Source organism: Mustela nivalis (genome assembly GCF_964662115.1).
Source record: "Mustela nivalis genome assembly, chromosome: 12".
Lineage (NCBI taxonomy): Eukaryota > Metazoa > Chordata > Mammalia > Carnivora > Mustelidae > Mustela > Mustela nivalis.
In genome coordinates, this window is record NC_139031.1 from 40,557,808 (window position 1) to 40,577,100 (window position 19,293).

General features: G+C 42.6%; 2 protein-coding genes across 17 annotated transcripts in view; one reads left to right on the forward strand and one right to left on the reverse strand.

Annotated features, from left to right (window-relative positions):
• Window positions 1-19,293, reverse strand: part of LOC309845303 (uncharacterized protein) — a 56,035-nt gene that overhangs the window by 9,889 nt on the left and 26,853 nt on the right. For 7 of the 13 annotated variants that reach the window (XR_014301195.1, XR_014301196.1, XR_014301197.1 and 4 more), the window contains one exon: window positions 14,058-14,602. The exons of 1 other annotated variant lie outside the window; for it this stretch is intronic. Coding sequence is in view for 1 of the 12 variants with exons in the window: in XM_082693073.1 (XP_082549199.1) it covers window positions 7,590-7,703 (114 nt within the window). In the remaining 11 variants the exon portion in view is untranslated. Of the gene's footprint in view, window positions 1-4,188; window positions 6,504-7,465; window positions 7,704-14,057; window positions 14,603-19,008; window positions 19,084-19,293 lie in introns of those variants that run through there. 5 more of the 13 variants (XR_014301192.1, XR_014301193.1, XR_014301194.1 and 2 more) reach the window with 4 other exon arrangements.
• On the forward strand, window positions 9,286-16,626 carry LOC309845302 (uncharacterized protein). 4 transcript variants are annotated; one of them, XR_014301188.1, is made up of 3 exons: window positions 9,286-9,452; window positions 11,598-11,707; window positions 14,273-16,626. XR_014301188.1 is itself a non-coding variant. In XM_082693072.1 (3 exons), the coding sequence occupies exons 1-3, from the start codon at window positions 9,306-9,308 to the stop codon at window positions 14,604-14,606; spliced, it is 513 nt and encodes a 170-aa protein (XP_082549198.1). In that variant the 5' UTR covers window positions 9,286-9,305; the 3' UTR covers window positions 14,607-16,584. The 4 variants fall into 4 exon arrangements, 1 of the variants encoding a protein (XP_082549198.1); XM_082693072.1 differs by having other exon boundaries at window positions 9,286-9,364; window positions 14,263-16,584; XR_014301189.1 differs by lacking the exon at window positions 14,273-16,626 and having other exon boundaries at window positions 11,598-13,305.

Below are 19,293 nucleotides of genomic sequence, written 5' to 3' on the forward strand. Positions count from 1 at the left end.
TGATCTTGGGGGGAAATGTGAAATGCAAGAAGGGGGGGCGCCTGGGTGGCTCAGTGGATTAAGCCGCTGCCTTCGGCTCAGGTCATGATCTCAGTGTCCTGGGATCGAGCCCCGCATCGGGCTCTTTGCTCAGCGGGAGCCTGCTTCTCTCTCTCTCTGCCTGACTCTCCGCCTACTTGTGATTTCTCTCTCTGTCAAATAAATAAATAAAATCTTTAAAAAAAAAAAAAAAAAAAAGAAATGCAAGAAGGGAAGTGCTTACCAAGTTCAAATGGAGCATGTTTTAGGACAGAGAATTCATATTTGAGCCCCTGTTCTGTGTAAGTTGTCTTCACATATCCGGTTTCACTGAAGCCACACAGTGAGGCAGTCTGGAAAGTTCTATCATTCCCTGTTTTGCAGACAAGAATAATGAAGCTCGGGAAAGTTAAGTAATTTCTCCCCAAATTTAAGGCTAATAGGTGGTTAACAATTGGAAGGAATTTAAGCCCAGATTTCCTCATGTGAAAACTGGTATACTTTGTCCTATACTAGATTGCTTCTCAGGTTATTAGGGAGCATGTATATTTAGCTTAATCTGATTTAGGCATCAGGAAGCAGGTACTATGAGAAAGATTAATGAGAAGTACATCAAAGTGGAGAGAAGACAGCAGGAGAGTGACCCTCCAGATGACCCTCCCAGCCCACTACAGCCCATAGGCTCTTTCCCTTTTGACCACTCATTCGCTTCTGTAATATTTATTCAGTAAACTTGTTAAATACCTGTTATGTGCCAAGCAATGTTTTGTACTCTGATGGTATAGCAGTGAATAAAACAGATTCCTTGTTTCCATGGAGCTTTCGTTCCCTAAATATTCTGTGTGATATTGAGGTATTTCAAATTTAGGGAGTTCAGTTTAGAGTTATGGCTTCATCACAGTCTAGGCGAGGACCTTGGAAAGGTCATTTAAACTTTCTGAATCTCAATTTCCGTATGGAATAGAAATAACTACCTATCTCACCAAAATATGATGTGAGTTTCATATAAGATGAAAATAGTTTGAAGTGGATGTCTTTTGTTAAATCTAAAATACACCACCGAGTGAAGAAACACTATTATTTTGTGTACCATTAAGAAAGAAAAAAAAAAATCAGGCACCCGGGTGGCTCAGTCTGTTAAGCAGGGTCCTGGGATTGGGCCCTACATCAGGCTCCCTGCTAGGGAGTCGGCTTCCTCTTCTATCTCTCCTTCCTGCTCATGCTCTCTCTCTCTCTCACACACACACACTCCTTTCTCTCTCTCAAATAAATAAAATCTTTAAAAAAAGAGAGAAAGAAAATAATCCCACTGATTACAACATGCTATTGATTTTAAGACCCATCTTGATTTCAGAGGAGCCAAAATGTGGGGAAAAAATCATGCATCTTAGAATTGTTGAAATATGGCACAAAAAAGTTATTATTATCATTCTCTATGGTGCATAGCATATGGTACATGTTCAGAGAGAAATGGATTTAGCAAGATGCACTAGAGTAGATCAATGAGACAAATGTTAGACTATTTCTTAGAGATTTTCAAGGGCTTTTACATCTTCGGATATAATTTTTTTTTTCCTGGATAAAATCATCACAGCTATTTCCTAAGTTACCAAATTTTGGAGCCCCAATCACCTATTTTCCCTTGAACAGAGCTACCATACTAGTCTCAGAAAACTATCTATAGATTACTATGTATGAGAGAGAAATGAATTTCTTGCTTAAGAAATAAAGTCTCTGAGCCTTGTCCTTACATTACCTAATAGAACCACAGTGCATAATGCCCTCTTGATGAAAACTTGTATCAGGAAAAATGGTGTTCTATTAGAAAAATTAAAAAAAAAATCAGTGGTGCCTGGGTGGCTCAGTTGGTTAAGGATCTGACTCTAAATCTCTGGGTCATGATTTCAGGCCCCATGTTGGGCTCCACGCTGGAATGGAGCCTATTTAAAAAAAAAAAAAAAAATCTTATGGGCATTGCTAATATTAACTGAGCCTTGCTCTCTCTCTCTCTCTTTCTCTTCACTCCCTTTTCTTTCCTCTTCCTCTCCTGTGTTTGTCCTCTTTCTTTTGCTTTGGCTCTTAGGAAGCTCAAAGACCTATCTTTATGAGGTTCTAAGTTCAATTTCATCCTTTTTGCCTGACCTGCATTTTTCCTTTCTCCTAAATCCTATCTTTTCCAAAATTTTATTACAAAAATTCTCAAATACCTACAAATCTGACAGAATTTTATAGTTAACATCCATATTCCCACCACTTAGATTTCATAATTAAGGTTTTTTTTTAAAGATTTTATTTATTTATTTGACAGAGAGAGATCACAAGTAGGCAAAGAGGCAGGCAGAGAGAGAGAGAGAGGAGGAAGCAAGCTCCCTGATGAGCAGAGAGCCAGATGCGGGACTCGATCCCAGGGCCCTGAGATCATGACCTGAGCCGAAGGCAGCAGCTTAACCCACTGAGCCACCCAGGTGCCCTCATAATTAAGTTTTAATCATCCTTGTTTTATCACATATTATCTAAGTATCCATCCCTCTTTCAATTATATTTTCAAAGTAAATTGCAAACATCTATACACTTAACCCCTGAACCTTTTAGTATGCATATCATTAACTAAAGCTCAAAATTTGGTTATGGTTTTTCTTAAGTTAAAATTTATATATACAACAAAATGCACTCACCTTAAGTCTACCATCCAGCGATTTTTGACAAATGAACACACTTGGCATAACAAATCCTTATCAAGATGCAGAATAGTCCCATCAGGCCAGCAAGATCACTTATGCCCCTTTTTTCACCCCCACAAGCTCAGAGACAACTACTGTTCGGAGATTTTCCCGTTTTCTCTGTCTTACAACTTCATATAAATGGACTCACAGGGCAGGTACGCTTATATAAACCTTCTTTCACTGGGCCCAGTAGTTTAAGGATTCATCTGCCCTATTATGCTATCAGAACTTGTTTCTTTATACTGCTGATTAGTATTCCCTTTTGTGACTATACCTCAGTTTGCTTAGCAATTAAAGCTGCTAGGAATGTTTTTGTACAAGTCTCTTTGTGGAAATGCTTTCATAACTCTCGGCTGGCTGTGTAGCCTAGGAGTGCAGTTGTTGGGTCATTGGGGAGATGCATGTTTAGTTTCATAAAAAGCTGTCAGACCTTTTCCTCAAAGTGGTGGTTGTCACCAGCGGCATCGCGAGTTCAGGTTGTTTCATGTTCTTCCAACTTTTAGTGTTGGCAGTCATTTTTATTTTAGCCATTTATGTGAATAGCAGTTTTTCACTGTGTCTTTAATTTCTATTTCCCTGATGAATAATGATATTGAGAATCCTTTAAAAGGCTTTTGAGCCATTAATGTCTCTTCCCTTGTGAAGTGTCAATCTAAATTGAGTTGTTTGGTTTTGGGTTTTTTGTTGTTTGTTTGTTTTTAGGTATAAAAGTTTGGTACATAGTCTAGTACTAATTCTTTGTCAGATACATGTTTCTATAAATATTTCATATCATTCTATGGATTCTCTCAGTCTATGATTTTTTTTTTAAACTTTTGAGGTATAGGGGTTCTTTACATATTCTAACACCAATTCTTTGTCAGATACATGTTTTTACAAATATTTTATATCAGTCTATGGTAATTAATTAAGACTATCTGTTTAGGAGCAAAAGGCTTAACTTTTGGTATAATCTGATTTATCAGTTTTTCAATGGTTCTTGCTTTTTGCCTCTTGTCTAAGAAATCTTTGTTTATCCCTATTTGTGAGGATATTCTTTTTTTTCTTCTAGAAGTTTTAGTTTTTACTTTTACATTAAGGCCTGTGAACCTTCTTGAATTAATTGTGTATAATATAAGGTAGGAGTCAAGGTTCATTGTCTTTCTATTTGGCTATGTGGTTCCAGTACTTACACTATTTCTTTCCTTGTTTATTTTAAGTTCATATAATTAACATAAAAATTTTTATATTATGTATACCTTTGTAAGACCCATCAAATATTTTTTGGGACAGGGAATAAATAGGTTCTGCCTAAAGATCAGAGAATGCCCCCATGAATCCCTTACAGCACCATGAATGGGTAATGTTCCCGCCAACATAGTATGTATGTATGTATTTATTTATTTATTTATTTATAGATTTTATTTATTTGACAGAGAGAGACACAGTGAAAGAGGGAAGTGGGAGAGAGAGAAGCAGGCTCTCCACTGAGCAGGGAGTACAATGTGGGCTTGATCCCAGGACCCTGGGATCATGACCTGAGCCAAAGGAGATGCTTAAGAACTGAGCCACCCAGGCACGCCATACACAGTCATATTTAAATATTATCTCCTATCCCTTGCTCCCTTTACCTTGACCTTGGTATTCACCATCCTGTCTCTCCAAAAGTGGTTGCTGTACCCTCACTTGCCCGTGATGGTTAGCTTGTTCCTACCTGGTCTTTGGAGACGAGGCAGGAAAATACACCGGATTTTCTGCTGGGTCTGGAGTGGTCTCAGTTGGTTTCTATTGGCCTCTGGGGCTTATGTTCACCATTTGGGAAAGCCATTTTTGCTAGGGGACCTTTTGAAGATATTCGACAGAGGTGAGAACTAGAGACAGAGCAAAGCTGTGCTCTAGTCTTTTTGGTAAAGTTGATTCTGGTCCCTCATTTCTGAATGGGTGCCTCTGGCCAAGAAGAGACTTTCCTATGTTCCCTTCTAAATTATTTTCCCTGTCTTCCCCGCTTTGCTCAGTAAAGAGGATAGGCTTTGGAATCAGACCTTGTTTACAGTGTATATTTGTGTATTTATTTATAAAAGGGTTTTTTTATGGTTATAAAAATAGCATAAGCTCATTGTTAAAAGCTTTGATAGTGCAAACAATGTATAAGAAAGCAAGTACAAACCAGCTCTAACCTAACAAGCCGAGATAAACCATGGTGACATTTTTTGGTCACCTCTGACTTGGAATCTCTGTTCTCTTACCGAATGACACCCTTGAGTGTCATCTTCCACCTGGAAAATGGGGAGAATAAACTTCCTTCCCCGACAAGCTATAAAACTGAAAGATGATGTACTTAAAATCTTTAGTAAATAATAGATTCTCAATAAGATTAGGTTCGCTAAATGATGCTATTGAAGGGTATAGGAAGTGAGTGGATGGTAGGGGGAAAATATCTCAGTTCCTTTTCTCTCCCATTTTAAGTTCTGCCACTAAATTCCTTTAAAGCAGGAAAAAGTAGAGCAACAGAAGAACAGAACAGTGGCTGCCAGGAGCTAAGGGCGAAGGAGGGATTAATTAACAAGGATCAAGTGGGAATTTGGGGATGATGGAACTATTCTATCTCTTGATTGTGGTGGTAACTACACACCCTATGTGATGTTTAAAACTCACTGAACTTTACACTGAGAGGGTGACTTTCTTTTTTTTTAAGATTTTATTTATTTATTTGATATAGAGAGATCACAAGTAGGAAGAGAGGCAGGCAGAGAGGGGAAGCAGACTCCCCGCCTGAGCAGGGAGCCTGATACGGGGCTCAATCCCATGACCCTGGGATCATGACCTGAGCTGAAGGCAGAGACCTTAACCCACTGATGCTCCCAGGTGCCCCAAGAGGGTGACTTTTATAGTATGTAAATTTTACTTCAATAAACCTGACTCGTCAAAATATTCCTTTAGAAAAAAGTCTTAAATTTCTTCATTGATTATTAAATTGGACCAATTTATCAGCCTTGTCCCACCAGTTTATCTTTTTTCTAGACTCTTGAGGCTTTTTACCTTCTTGATGGTACTCTGAATGCTTGTTTAGCCCTCCTTTCAATTGTCATACTGGATTCTTTGTTCCCTGTCCCCAACTTTGCTGCATATTTTATTTCCCTCTTTTGAATCGACACTCTGTTGAGCTCAGCTCAGCTGTGCTTCACAAACAAAATGTATGGCTGTTTCACTTGTTCTTTTTGTGCCAGTAGAGGTCTCATCAGGGCAGCTAATTAATTACAGTGAGTGAGATAAGAGAAAAGCTGATCCTGAGTCCTTGTGTCAACAGCTAAACAGAAATCCTTTAAATCTTCTAGATTGTTCCTTCCATTATGAACAAAGGACTCGCAACCATTTTTATGCTGCAAAATAAGTATAACACAAGCTCACAGTGGAACTGGCCATAGCTCTTTTTAAACCGACTCAGCTGTTTGAGGTGCATGCTGATCGTATATCCTGAATTTTCTGTGTTCAATATTCTGTGCCAAGTTCTCTCCAAGACATTCTTATTCTGTGGAAGCGACAATGTGTCTTGATTTTGGTTCATCAACTACAGTTGCTAGACTCATACGTTCAATTTTTTTCTTTTGTTTATTACCTATTTTTCTGTTCCACATGTATTCACTACTACTGAGTGCCAAGGTCTCCGGCACGCTCTGCAGAAACAGAAATCAATAGCCCCATGCTTGAGAAGCTAGTGTTGTTCAGTCTGGGAGATGCATCTGCTAACAAATGAATTCAGTTTCTCCTTTTTTGTCAGGACAGCTGCAAACAGAAAAAGGCCAGAGATAACGCAAGTCTTGCACAATATAATTTATTGAGAAAGCTCTTAAGCTTTATTGTGTATATATATATACACATATATATATATGTATATATATTTTAACTGCATATATAACATAGACTTGTTTTCCAACACTGCTGTTAGGAAGATTTCATTAGACAGCTATCTCTAAAAATGTGCTAGTTACATAAATATAGGATATTGCACATTTCTATTTTTTTAATAGAAGAGATTGCACTGTATTCCCAGAGCTTTTGTTAGTATCACTTCTGGTTGGAAATCTTCTTCTGACTAGCTCTCCTGCCCTGCAGTCCCTTCCAATAGTAGCTGGTGTGTCCAGAGTTCTGCCAAATATCAGGTGATTTGCACACACCCTTTCTGACACTCTTTAACTCTGTGCAGAAGGCATTATTAGAGTGGGTGGAAAGTGGGTTGTGGAGAGGGAGAGCAACTCCCCAGAGCCACCACTGGACTAGAGGTGGAGGGAAGATCTAATTTGCGTCGGCCTGACTGAAGGCAGTGTGTTCTTCTCTGAGCCACACAGCCCTTCATTGTCGGTGCTTTGAACTGACTATCTGGCATGCATTTATTTAGATCTCTGTGGCTACCGGAAAGGAAAGTGAGAAAGGGGGAAGTAATTAGGATGCAGCTCCTGCCAAAGCAACCCTCGTCATCCAATATTCTCGCTGCAGCCAGAGCCTTCCATATAATGCCAACTGGGCAATGTCTCTCCACTCCTCAGAATCTTCTGGGGCTCCTGTTGGTTTTAGGCACACTAGCCCATTTCTATTTTTCCAGCCCCATGTATCCATATTCTCTCCTGTCCACCCCCAGAGATGCCTCAGCCATGCTGGCTTCTTTTTGTCTTTTTCTCCCTTCTACATTCCACCCCCCACTTCAATCCCACTACTCCCCCCCACCCCTCCCCAGGTCTTTTTTCCCTGCAGCTCCTTTTGCCTAGGAGACTCCCACAAGCCCTGCCTCCTTTTCACTCATCAGTTAATTCACCTCTGGTTCTCAGCGTGCTGGGCCCCTCCTGAAAGTCTGTCCTGCAGCACCAACCCTCTTCAAATATGCTCGCTGGTACACCTGCCGCGCTCCTTCATGGAGGCCATCGCTGGGTTGTCAGTAAGGATAGATGCAATCCGATTCTGTGATAATGTTTCCTCCAGTGGATGGTTCTGGAAAGGCATGGATACTGCAGCTTTTTTGCTTGCCCGTATCCTGGCCGTTAGCATTGTGTGGGCAGAGAGTAGGCAGCCCCCCAAATTGTTGAAAGAATGAATCCCTCAGTCTCTCCTATTAGAGCACTAGGTAAGGATCACTTGTCTGTATTCTCGGTGGGACCCCCTCTAGTCCTTAACTTGACTGATTACTTGATTATTTGTCTCTTCCCCTGAAGGCCCTTTACAATCAGAGTTCATGGTTACCCTCCTCCCCACTGTGAGCTTAGCACAGTGCCTGCATGGAGTATGCCCTCAATATATTTTCATTGAATAGACAAATTTGGGTCATACTGATTGAAAGAGGAGTGATTCAGAAGTTTGAGAGTAAAGGCTACACACCGTGGCTCATTTTCTACTAATTCAAATTTGTATCAATTTAATAAATCAATTTAATAAAACTGTTATTAGCAGTTTCCAAGCTGAGCAAAACATTACTACTCCAAACAATTCCCAAGGAAACTTCACACTGGCCCAACAGCCCTGCCTATGATGGAATCAGCTCTCTGGCCAGTGAAGGTAAATTGCTTCTGCTCCAGGCAGAGAGATTTTCCATGAGAAGCTGAAGCTGCTGGAGCCCTTACTCAGAGCACACCCTCGAGGGCCCTGGGAGGGGTCTGAGCAATGCGTGTATGCACGGGGCCAGATGTCTTTGTAAAACTAGCAAAAATTTTAAATCACAGTTAAGATGCTGTGTCTCTCCACTCTGACTTCCCTTCTGTCACCTTGTCAGGGGGATGAAAGTGGCCCTGGGTACCCTGAGGCTCCGGATGCGGGGAAATGGAGCTCAGGACATGTTGGAGTCTGGTTTCAGTGAAATATATTGCTGTGATTTGCAGACATTTCTGTGTTACGTCATGCCTACTTGGGCCATGATGCCTAGTTACGTTATGGCCAGTGGTCCTGCTGTCAGAATGACTTCTGGGAATCTCCCTGTGGCCTACTGTGACCATTTACCTGATATTGTGACACTAAGGTGGTGGCTGGTATCAATGAGGTTCCTTCTGAGAATCACTCGCTTAGGTACTGAAGTCTTTGGGATTATTTGTAGTGGTTTCCCTACATGCCCTATACTTCTTGATTTTCTGAAAATGGCCTTTTGATCTTCGCTCTCCTGGTCTGGCTGTGGTCTGTCAGCCTCTAACTCCCTGCATCAGTGTCCTTTTAGGACTTGCCTGAAATACTGGGAGAGGTTTCTTTTTTCATGGCTGAACTTTGACCAGGCTACAGAGCTCTGCCTGTGGCCTCAGTACCATTCGCATGGCAGAGCTGTCTCTCTGGACACCTTCTGTGCCTGTCAGCGACCTTGATTGCACTGATGCGTCCTGTGGTACTGACAGGACTGGAGGTGCACTGCTTTTTCCCCAAGATGAAAAACCACCCCCCACAACTCTGCCCTGGAGGACAGACCATTCATCAGAGAAAGTAAAGGCAGAGAGCAGAGTGAAGAGGAAGCAGAGAGAGAAGAAAAGGGGAAGAAGATGACTCTGACAGTAGATGGATGGCTGAGAGAGGGGCAGAAAGGAGAACAAAGCTGAGACCCTCCCTCGCCAGCTGCGCATGCGCCAGCTTCAGGTCAGCGGGCACTCCCCGGGAGCTGGTTCCGGCCAGCCGCCAAGGTTAGGACTCGGTGTGCTTCCTCTCTCTCTCACCTGGATCACTACGGGAGCTTCCGGACCGGTTTCCTGGGAGTGAGCCTATTCAAAGGCGAGTCAGAGCCTGCCATTCCTCTTCTCTCCTGAGCTCTGACCTCATTTCCCTCCTGTCTGTCCTCACTCTCAGTCGCTGTCAGCCAGACTCCCTCACTGTTCTTCAGACCTACCGGACCGGCTTCTGCCTCTAGGTCCCCGCTCAGGCTGTTCCCTCTGCCTGGAAGACAGGCCCCCACGTGTCCTCTTGCTGCTTATCTTCCATCTACCAAGTCACCTGCTCACTCAGGCTCTTCTGGTCGTTCCGCCTAAAATGGCATCTCTCCCAGAGCTCCCTAGCCCCTTTCCTTTCTAACCCGATACAGATTCTTTTTATTTGTGTTGTCTTTTTCCCCTAGAATGTCAGCTCTAGGCCAGGGATTCTTGTTTGTTCACTCCTTTATCTCTTCCTTCAAGAACGGTGCCGGGCACATAGTAGGGACATTTGAAGTCTGTGTCGAAAAAATGATGTCACTTCCTTCTATAAGTGAAGCACATTTCTAGGAGACAAACCTTGGGCTCACCGGGGTGAAATCGCTTGCCCAAGTTCACGTGGCGACGAGGACCTGTTTCAAACGCCCGGACTCATAAACACGTCACCACAATACAGTCCTTCTCTGATAAGCAGCCGCTGAGCCCCGTGTAAGGAAACAGTTTCTCACATCAGCCTTTCTTCTCGGGGAGCCAGACGGCAAGGCTTCAGGTGGCTTTCCTGAGGTGCAAGGTACTGACAGACGGGGTCAAGCACAAAGTCATAATGCACGGGCTGTGTGGGGAAGTGAAAGAGCAGCTCTGCGTCCATTACCTTAAGAACAGGAACATGAACTTGTTGAAGCTGACCTGTCTTAGAGGGGAAAGGGGCTGCCTCCTCCCAGCAGGATCACCGGCCGACAGGCCACACGCATGCATGGGGTGCCGGCAAAGTGGGGGCACGGCAATAATCACGAGAGTGTCATCCGGGCCACAGTTGGCTAAACATACGGGAGGTGTTACTGAGGGAAAACAGAACTGTTCAGGACTTCCTTAGAAGCACTTTGTTGCAACATTAAATTATATGTGAAGAGCATCTTTCACGTTTTGGTGCACTGTCTCTGAAGGTCAGCCTGGCCCTGCTGATGCTGACTGATGGGGCTTTATCCATTGTTTACTTTCAAACACGTTACATGTACGCGGGGTCTCCATTACATGAGAAGTAAATGCGGCAAGAAGAGCTGCTTTGTCGATCCTTGAGGGGTAATAGTGGTGTTTAGGGAAGTTTGGTTCAATGCTGTTATTTTAGAGTCGGACTTGGGCGTCGGAGGAGCTCCTCTCCTTCCTTCACCTTCCATCATGTCACTTTCAGGAGGCCTTCTCAGTCCGCTTTCCCGAGCTCCCCACCCCCCAGCAGTTACTCCCTCCCTCTTCTGTGGCACAGATATTATTACATTTATCCCATTGTATCATAATCCTTTGATTCACTTCTGACCCTCATGAGAGTTAGGACTCCTGGAAGAAGTACAAGGCTCATTCTTTATTGTATCTTGGGCATCTTTGTATCCAGCTCAGCTCCTGGAGCGCACTGAAGGTTCTGAAATTTTGCCAAAGGCAATTAAAACCAGACTCTGGAGGCTAGAACAGTTTCTAAGGTAAAGATCTTCCCCGGGTGGATTCCTTCATAAGACACGTCAGAAAGCCTCCTCCCACCTGTCTGCAGAACAGGTCAGCCTGGTTACTTCAGAACAGACCTGGACCCACACCAGTCCTCTGACCTGCCACTCTGTGATGTGCCTTCCCTTTGGCTGGGAGTGCATTTCTCCTATAACACCTCTGCCTTCTGCTGCTTTCCTCTGTGCTCTATTGCTGTAACCTTGTTTCTGTGGATCAAGCCTGCTCTCAATGGCCATTTTAAGCAGATTTTTTGCCTGCAAAAATGACAGGACAGATTTAGAACACTGCATATACCATGATGCTATTTATGGGCTTTATTTTCAACCACATATGCTGGTCTTTTGTCTGTTTGCTCTCAGATCTATTCTCTACCATCCTCTATCCTGGGCTTAACATCCCTGGGAACTGCTTTCTCCAGGGTCCCTTACAGACCCAGCCAAAGAAAGTCAGTGATGAAACCCTGGAGAATGAGAGGAAGGGAGAAGCCAGGTTATTTCTTTCCTTTTCTCTGTTTCAGATGGTGTCTGGCAGCATCCTGTCGATTCTCCAGCCTCTGCTCTACAAGCAGATTTCCCTGTGATTTCAGCCTTAGTCTGGCAGTGCTTCAGTGGTTCCAGATCCTTCTAGGTTTGTCCAGCCCTGGGATAACACTGCCTTCTCCCTTGTCCCTCTAGCCCCAGAGTTAAGGGTGGCTCCTTGCTGTTCTCTGGTCTCTTAACTCTTCTCTCACCTGTGTTAAAAAACCTCTGTAGTTTCTAGCATAGCTTCTGCCTTCTAATTTGACCCTAAATGTTTGCATACACCACATATATGCATGGAAATGTGAATATGTGTATGAATATACCTGTATAAAGACACATATATGTATGAAAACCCACAGAAGAGGATTTAGAAGTGGTTCTATGCCTGGGAAAAGGAATAGGACTGGGATGGTGTGGAATTGTGAAGGAAAATTGGAGCTTTCTAAAATAGCTTTTTGTGGCCTAATTCACATATACAAGACCGTGACTTCCATATGTATGTGTATGTGTTCTTTGATTTTTTTTTTACGATGAACATATACTCACATATTGCTTATATAATATTAAAAACAATTTTAAAATATTCAGAGTAGGATGCAAAACACCCAATGCCTTAGCTGAAGCCTTAAGCCATGTAGGGAGAGCTCTCAGGTGATACCAGCATTTGCTCATGCAACAGATATTTTATATTTTACTATGTGCCAGGAACTGAGGGCTCATCAGTGAATAATATGGGCCTGATCCTTGCCTACATTATCTGCAGTAATTAAATACACAATTATGTCAGTATTAGTTCATTATGAAGAAGTAAAAAGGGTGATGAAAAGCCTAACCTAGTCAGGGGAGGTTTCCCTGAGAAAGTGACTTACCAGCTGAAAAGCTAAGGATGAGTAGAGAAATCTTCATTGCTGGAGGGAAATGGGCAGACAGAATGGGATGGTAAGATGGGCTGCCCCTCAGGGCTTCCCAGTTCCTGTTCTTAGGGAAACTGATCTAACAATAGAGGTTTCTAGAAGGTGTTTCTCACTGGAATCCACAGTGGGATGTCAACTGGAAGTGGGCAGAGATTGTGTGAGGTGTCTCCTAGTGCCATGGCTATGCCTCCCCCAGTCCTGGACCCATTGTCTGCACCCCATGTGACTCTCTTTGGGGGGAAAGGAAGTCAATGGTAGTTGACAAGTCTAGTGTGGGAGTGGTTTAAAACCTAAGGATACACTGAGGTCAGCATGTCCATTAACACCCCATCCTCTGATGAAAACAACTGACATTTTCTTGGTCTTTTTTTGTTCTATTTAAAATTTTTTTAAAAATTTATTTGACAGAGAGACAGCAAGAGAAGGAACACAAGCAGGGGGAGAGAGTTAGGGAAAAGCAGGCTTCCCACTGAGCAGGGACCCTGATGTGGGGCTCAATCCCAGGACACTGGGATCATGATCTGAGCCAAAGGCAGAGGCTTAGCAACTGAGCCACCCAGGTGTCCAGACTTTTCTTGGTCTTAAGTAGAGTGGCATGCAATGTCCACAATAGCAAAAATATGGAAGGAGCCCAGATGTCCATCAGCAGATCAATGGATAATGAAGTGTGTATCTATAATGGAATATTACTCAGCCATGAAAAAGAATAAAATCTTGCCATTTGCAACAATGTGGATGGAACTACAGGATATTATGCTAAGTGAAATAAGTCAGTCAGAGAAAGACAAATACCATATAATTTTATTCATATGTGGAACTGAAGAAATAAAACAGATGAACACAGGGGAAGGGAAGCAAAAATAAAATAAGATAAAAACAGAGAGGGAGGTTGCCTGGGTGGCTCAGTCATTAGGTGTCTGCCTTTGATCCCAGGGTCCTGAGACAGAGCCCCACATCAGGTTCCCTGCTCAATGGGAAGCCTACTTCGCCCCTCTCCCTGCTTTTGTTCTCTCTCTCGCTCTCCCTGTCACATAAATAAAATCTTAAAAACAAAAACAAAAAAAACAAACAGAGAAGGAGGTAAACCATAGGAGACTCTTAACTATAGGAGACCAACTGAGGGATACTGGAGGGGAGGTGGGCGGGGGGATGGGGTAACTGGGTGATGGGCATTAAGGAGGACATATGATGTAATGAGCACTGGGTGTTATAGGCAACTGATGAATCATTAAATTCTACCCCTGAAACTAGTAATATACTATACGTTAACTAAATTGAATTTAAATTAAAACATTTTTTTGAAAAGAAAAATATATCTAAAACAAAGTAGCGTGACATGCCAATGCCAAGAGAGTCATCCATACATCTTTCACCCACATTTCTCCTCCTAAGCTCTTCTTGTAAAGAAATGCTGGAACTCATGGTATAAGCTATCCATGAAGCAAGTCTCGTTCTTTCCAAGCTCTGTATTTTATTTTTCTCTTTCTGCATAACTTCATTCAAAAATTTTGCCTGTGTATTAATCTTTCCAATTCATAGGCGTTTTTGGCAATGGCTATAATCTCCTTATTTTATTGTAAGCCACCAATTACTCTGTGAAATTAGGTTACTTATAAAGCAGCCCATTAACTGCAATTATAGTTTAGTGACAGCATGTCCAGTTCTCCCAGACTATGTAAAACCAGGCTACATGTCCTTTTGATGTCCAAATTACAAAGGTAATGACAGGATCTTAGCTTGACCTCAGTGTCCTCCAGCTATTTCAGGGCGTCCCCAACAGGATGTGTCATTCGTGCTTACACACCAGCTGCTGCAACCATGCAGATCCACCTGGTCCTCTCCCTCCTGCTCTGGCTCCTCCTGGTCTGCTTCCCGCAGGGTCACTTGGAAAGAGTTGGCGCTGGAGCTGCCCATCATGAAAGCAATGCTGCCGGTGCCAAGTCCACGGTCTCTCCCAGTGCTGCCAAGCCCCTGGTCTCTTCCAGTGCTGCCAAGCCCAGCAGCCCTCAGCTTGTCAGAACAGAGCGACGACGTTCCACAAACAAGCGGAGAACATGTCTTCTTGCTTCCCAGCTCTGTGCTGTGATCTGAAGCGATGATGTTTTGGACTGAGAGTCAGAAAGGTTTCTTCTGAATAGTCCCCCCATTTCCTGGCCCTCACCTCTAACTGCTGATGCTTCAAACGAAGTCCAAAAAGCTAGGCGGGAAGAGAATCTGTACCATCCCTCCTACCTCTGGTTCTCAGCCATTTCAGCAAGATACACTTGGGTCCCCTCTCCAAGTCACAAATTTCCCAGTCACATCAGTAGAGGCAAGCAGATGCTACAGTGTCTGTGGGAGTGGTAGTTGTGTCAATGGGTGTCTGTGTTCACAGTCTAAAATTAGGCTCAGCTGACCAAAATATATTTTCTGTAGTACTTAATAATTTTAATTCACTCCAACAGCTGAAATACCTAATTTTAAATAAATTCTGAAGAGAAATACTCCATGTCATAATGTCATCACCAGGAAAGACTGAAATACATGCACATTTGTATAAAAAAAATCACAAGAACTGCAAAGGTGAGAACCTTTTGATGCTGGGAATGAAGCAAGAGCTCCGCCCCAGTCTCACGTTGGGCTGGGGTGTGGAGCTGTGGTTTAAGAGCAAGGCCTGTGGTCTACCAATGCTCTTGCCTGTGTGAGGCCCTGTTTCACATCAAGACAGAGCTCCCCCTGTTTCCTGGTGAAACTAGTAATACTGAGAATGGGCCACGGTGGGACATTGACCTCTCAAGATATTTACTGTTCTTTCATTTAACACTCATTGCGTCCCTTCCTGTTGGGGATTTTTAGAAAATTTTTTAGAAATATAAAATGTACTCTTTAGAAGTTTACAATTTTAAAAGATTCAGTTTTTGAGGGCATTATGCAACGTGAAATAAGTCAGACAGGGAAAGACAGATACTGCACAAGCTCACTTACATGTGGAGTCTAAAAAACAACGCAGAAACTGAGACTTGATTGGTGGTTGCCAGGGATGGGGGGTTGGGGGGTAGGGGAAATGGAAGAAAGTGGTCATAGGGTATAAAATTCCAGTTTTAAGAAGAATAAGTTCTAGGAATGTATTGTATAGCATGATGACTATAGTTAACAATACCGTATTGGATATTTGATAGTCACTAAGAGGGTAGATTTTTAAAGTTCTCACATACAAAATTGTAAATATGTCAGGGATATGTTAACTAACCTTGTGGTAATCATATACACATTTATATCTATATCTATCATTACATTGTATACTTTAAACTTATATAATGGTATATGTCAATTATGTTTCTATAAAGCAGGAAAAATTTTAATTTTTAGTGAGCCAGGCACTATTTAATTTACACTTAAGAATTCTCTCATGCATCCTTACATAACATAAAACCTACCACTGGCTTCATTTTACTAATAAGGAGTTGTCAGTGGGAGTTGTCAGTTACTTGCTCCAGGACACAGCAGAGTTAGGATTTCAGACTCAGATGACCAGATTTCAGAATCTTTGCTTTTATCCAGTGCATCATTCCTCTCCACCTTCCCTACCCCCGAATACTTCCACTGAAAATCCTAGAATTGTTGCCAATCCGGTCATCACATTCCATTTACTACATATTTGATCTGAACATCATGCAGTCTGTAAGTTGGTATAAATATTTTCTTCATTGACTGTTAAGAATTCTATGAGCCACCTCACCAAATTACAATGTTCCAGTTTTCTGAGTAGAAATTTGGATTGAAAAGTTTTATGTCCTCAAAAAAGTAATAGAGCCTTTAAAATATCACTACTGGCTGTACTTAGAGTCATTAGAATATAAATACAGACTACAGACACTTAGAGAAGTTTTCACTAGATGATTAAGATGTATAAGAATTTTAAGAGTAGTAACTATAGGGGTGCCTGGGTGGCTCAGTCATTGAATGCCTGCCTTTGGTCATGATCCTAGGGTCCTGGGATTGAGCCTGGCATCGGGCTCCCTGCTCAGTGGGAAGCCTGCTTCTCCCTCTCCCACTCCTACTGCTTGTGTTTCCTCTCTTGCTGTCTGTCTCTCTCTGTCAAATAAATAAATGAAATCTTAAAAAAAAAAAATAGTAACTATACATTTTTTCTCTAAATTTGATAATATAAAAATGTATCTCTAATAAAATAATAATAATAGTAATAGTGAGAGATTGTGTCCCTGCAGGAAAAGCAATTTTAAAAAAGGCATGGCAACACTCTGATAATACTAGGACTGGTGTACGTTGTCTGCCGGGGATTGGGGCTGTTAGATGGGATACTAGGACTCTTACTGGCTGAAGAGACACACACAGCAGGATGCTGAAGAGCATAATGCTGGAGTTCAGATCCCATTGTTGCCATTTACTAGCGCTGTGATGTTGGGCAAACTCTTCGATCCAGCTAGATCTCTGCATCCTGTCCTGAAAAATGACAACAACATTACCTGTTGTCATGGATTGAATGTGTTCTCCCCAAATTCATGTTGAAGTCCTAATCTCCAGTGTGGCAGTATTTAGGCACAAGGCCTCTAGAGCAGTAATGAAGGTTAAGTGAAGTCCTAAGAGGGACGGGGGGCTGATCCAGTAAGATTGGATCCTTGTAAGAAGAGACACCAGAGTGCTTGCTCACTTTCTACCTCTGCAGGAGCATGGGGAAAGGCCACATAAGTAGCCAGCAAGAAGGGAGTCCCATCTGACACCCAACACGGGAACTCCTTCTAGATACCAACCCTGCTGCTGGCCCCTTGATCGCTGGGCTTCTAAACTCTACAACTATGAGAAAATAAATGTCTATTGCTCAAGCCACCAGTTCATGTTATTCTGTGATGGCCATCTGAGGCGACTAAGACACCTCCCTTGTAAGGCTGTTGAAGGATGAGATGAACCAATACGTAAGAAGAGATTTGCACGATGCGCAGTACGTGGGAGGCTCTGAGGGGGGGTTAATGGGCCTTGTTGACCCCATGGACTTGGGTTTTGAGAACTTGTGATGTGCACCAATGTTGCATACACAATTGTGTGTGGGCACACTGAGTTCTAGAAAACACATTCAAGAAAATAATTTTAAATTAATCAAGTGGGAAGATATTTTTATTCGCAAGTGCCCTGGGTAGGCAAGAGTAAACATGCCAGCCTATGTGAGGGCTGACATGTCGTGCTGTCCTCCACCTTGCCTCAAACGTTTGTCTAAAATGGCTTCTCTTGGGCGCCTGGGTGGCTCAGTGGGTTAAAGCCTCTGCCTTCGGCTCAGGTCATCATCTCAGGATCCTGGGATCGAGTCCTGCATCAGGCTCTCTTGCTCAGCAGGGAGCCTGCTTCCTCTTCTCTCTCTCTGCCTGCCTCTCTGCCTACTTGTGATCTGTCTGTCAAATAAATAAATAAAAATCTTAAAAATAAATAAATAAAAATCAAATAAAATGGCTTCTCTCCCCTTGCCCTCCCACATAGAACCTGAAATCAACAATATGTAAGTCGTTACGGGTCTCTGGGGAAAGAGAAAATGGGACAGGAAATGTCTGTGTAGATAAAAGAAGCCTGCAAACCATAGATGGTTGTAGTTTCAGGAATTCTCACATGAATGGCATCAAGTCAAACTTATAATTTTAAAATAATAGAGGCCAGAATGCTTAAATATTAGTATTTACATTTTTTCCCCTTTTAATGTACTAAATTTACATATAATTCTTTAGTCTCCAGGGAATTATTTTGAAAGTCATCTTGGGATAGAAGAATCATTTTCTTTCTTCTTCTTCTTTTTTTTAATTTATTTATTTGACAGACAGAGATCACATGTAGGCAGAGAGACAGGCAGAGAGAGAGGAGGAAGCAGGCTTCCCGCTGAGCAGGGAGCCTGTGGGGCTTGATCCCTAGGATACTGGGATCATGATGACCAGAGCCGAAAAGCAGAGGCTTTAACCCCATGAGCCAGCCAGGCGCCCAGTAGAAGAATCATTTTCTATGAAAGGTCTGAGAATCCTATGAAAAAGACAATTGCTTTCAATAAATCATGACATATACTTTCAGTTCCAAAGTATTCCTTTTACTGGGGAGGAGGAGGAAGAGTTGGGGAAATGGGAGAGAAACAGGGAGTGACAAGAATAAACGGAGGAAGGGAAAGAGAGAAAAGGTAGAAGGAAGAAAAAGAAAATAGAAGCAGAGGGATAAAGAGGATTCTGAAAAATTTGGTTCTGTAGATTTTGAGGGGCTGCTTGACAAGGTCATTTGTAAAGTTCCTGCAGGGGGACAGAAACAACAGTCTTTCCCATCCTTTCAAAGTCTGGATGAGCTCACTATTCAGCTCACACAGCTTCCACTGCCCGGAACTTGGGGAGAACGGCCTTTGGCCTGCAGGATGCCAGGCCCTCCAGATCTGCTGACATAGCGCTAAATTCTAATTCCAGCGCTAAGATTTAGACCCTGTAAGTACTAGTCCCCCACCCCCACTCCTTACTCAAGAGCCTGGTTGGAGAAGGTAAGGTCTTCCTGAGCTGGGCGAGTCCATCTTGCCCATCATTTCCTGCTCCAGTACTGGGTGCAAGTGGATGTCCTGATAGAGGACCACAAATGTAGAGGGTATGAGCGACAATGACTGAAACAGCTATCTTCAGCTTCCTTCCTTTCTTCTTGAGGCCATGGTCCAGAAAGAATACACCCTTCTGTTCTTTTATAATTTGATAGTACACAAGGAAAATTTTGACTAATTAAATCAATATTTACACGTATTATGGGATAGGCATTGGGCATACAGAAAGGCACT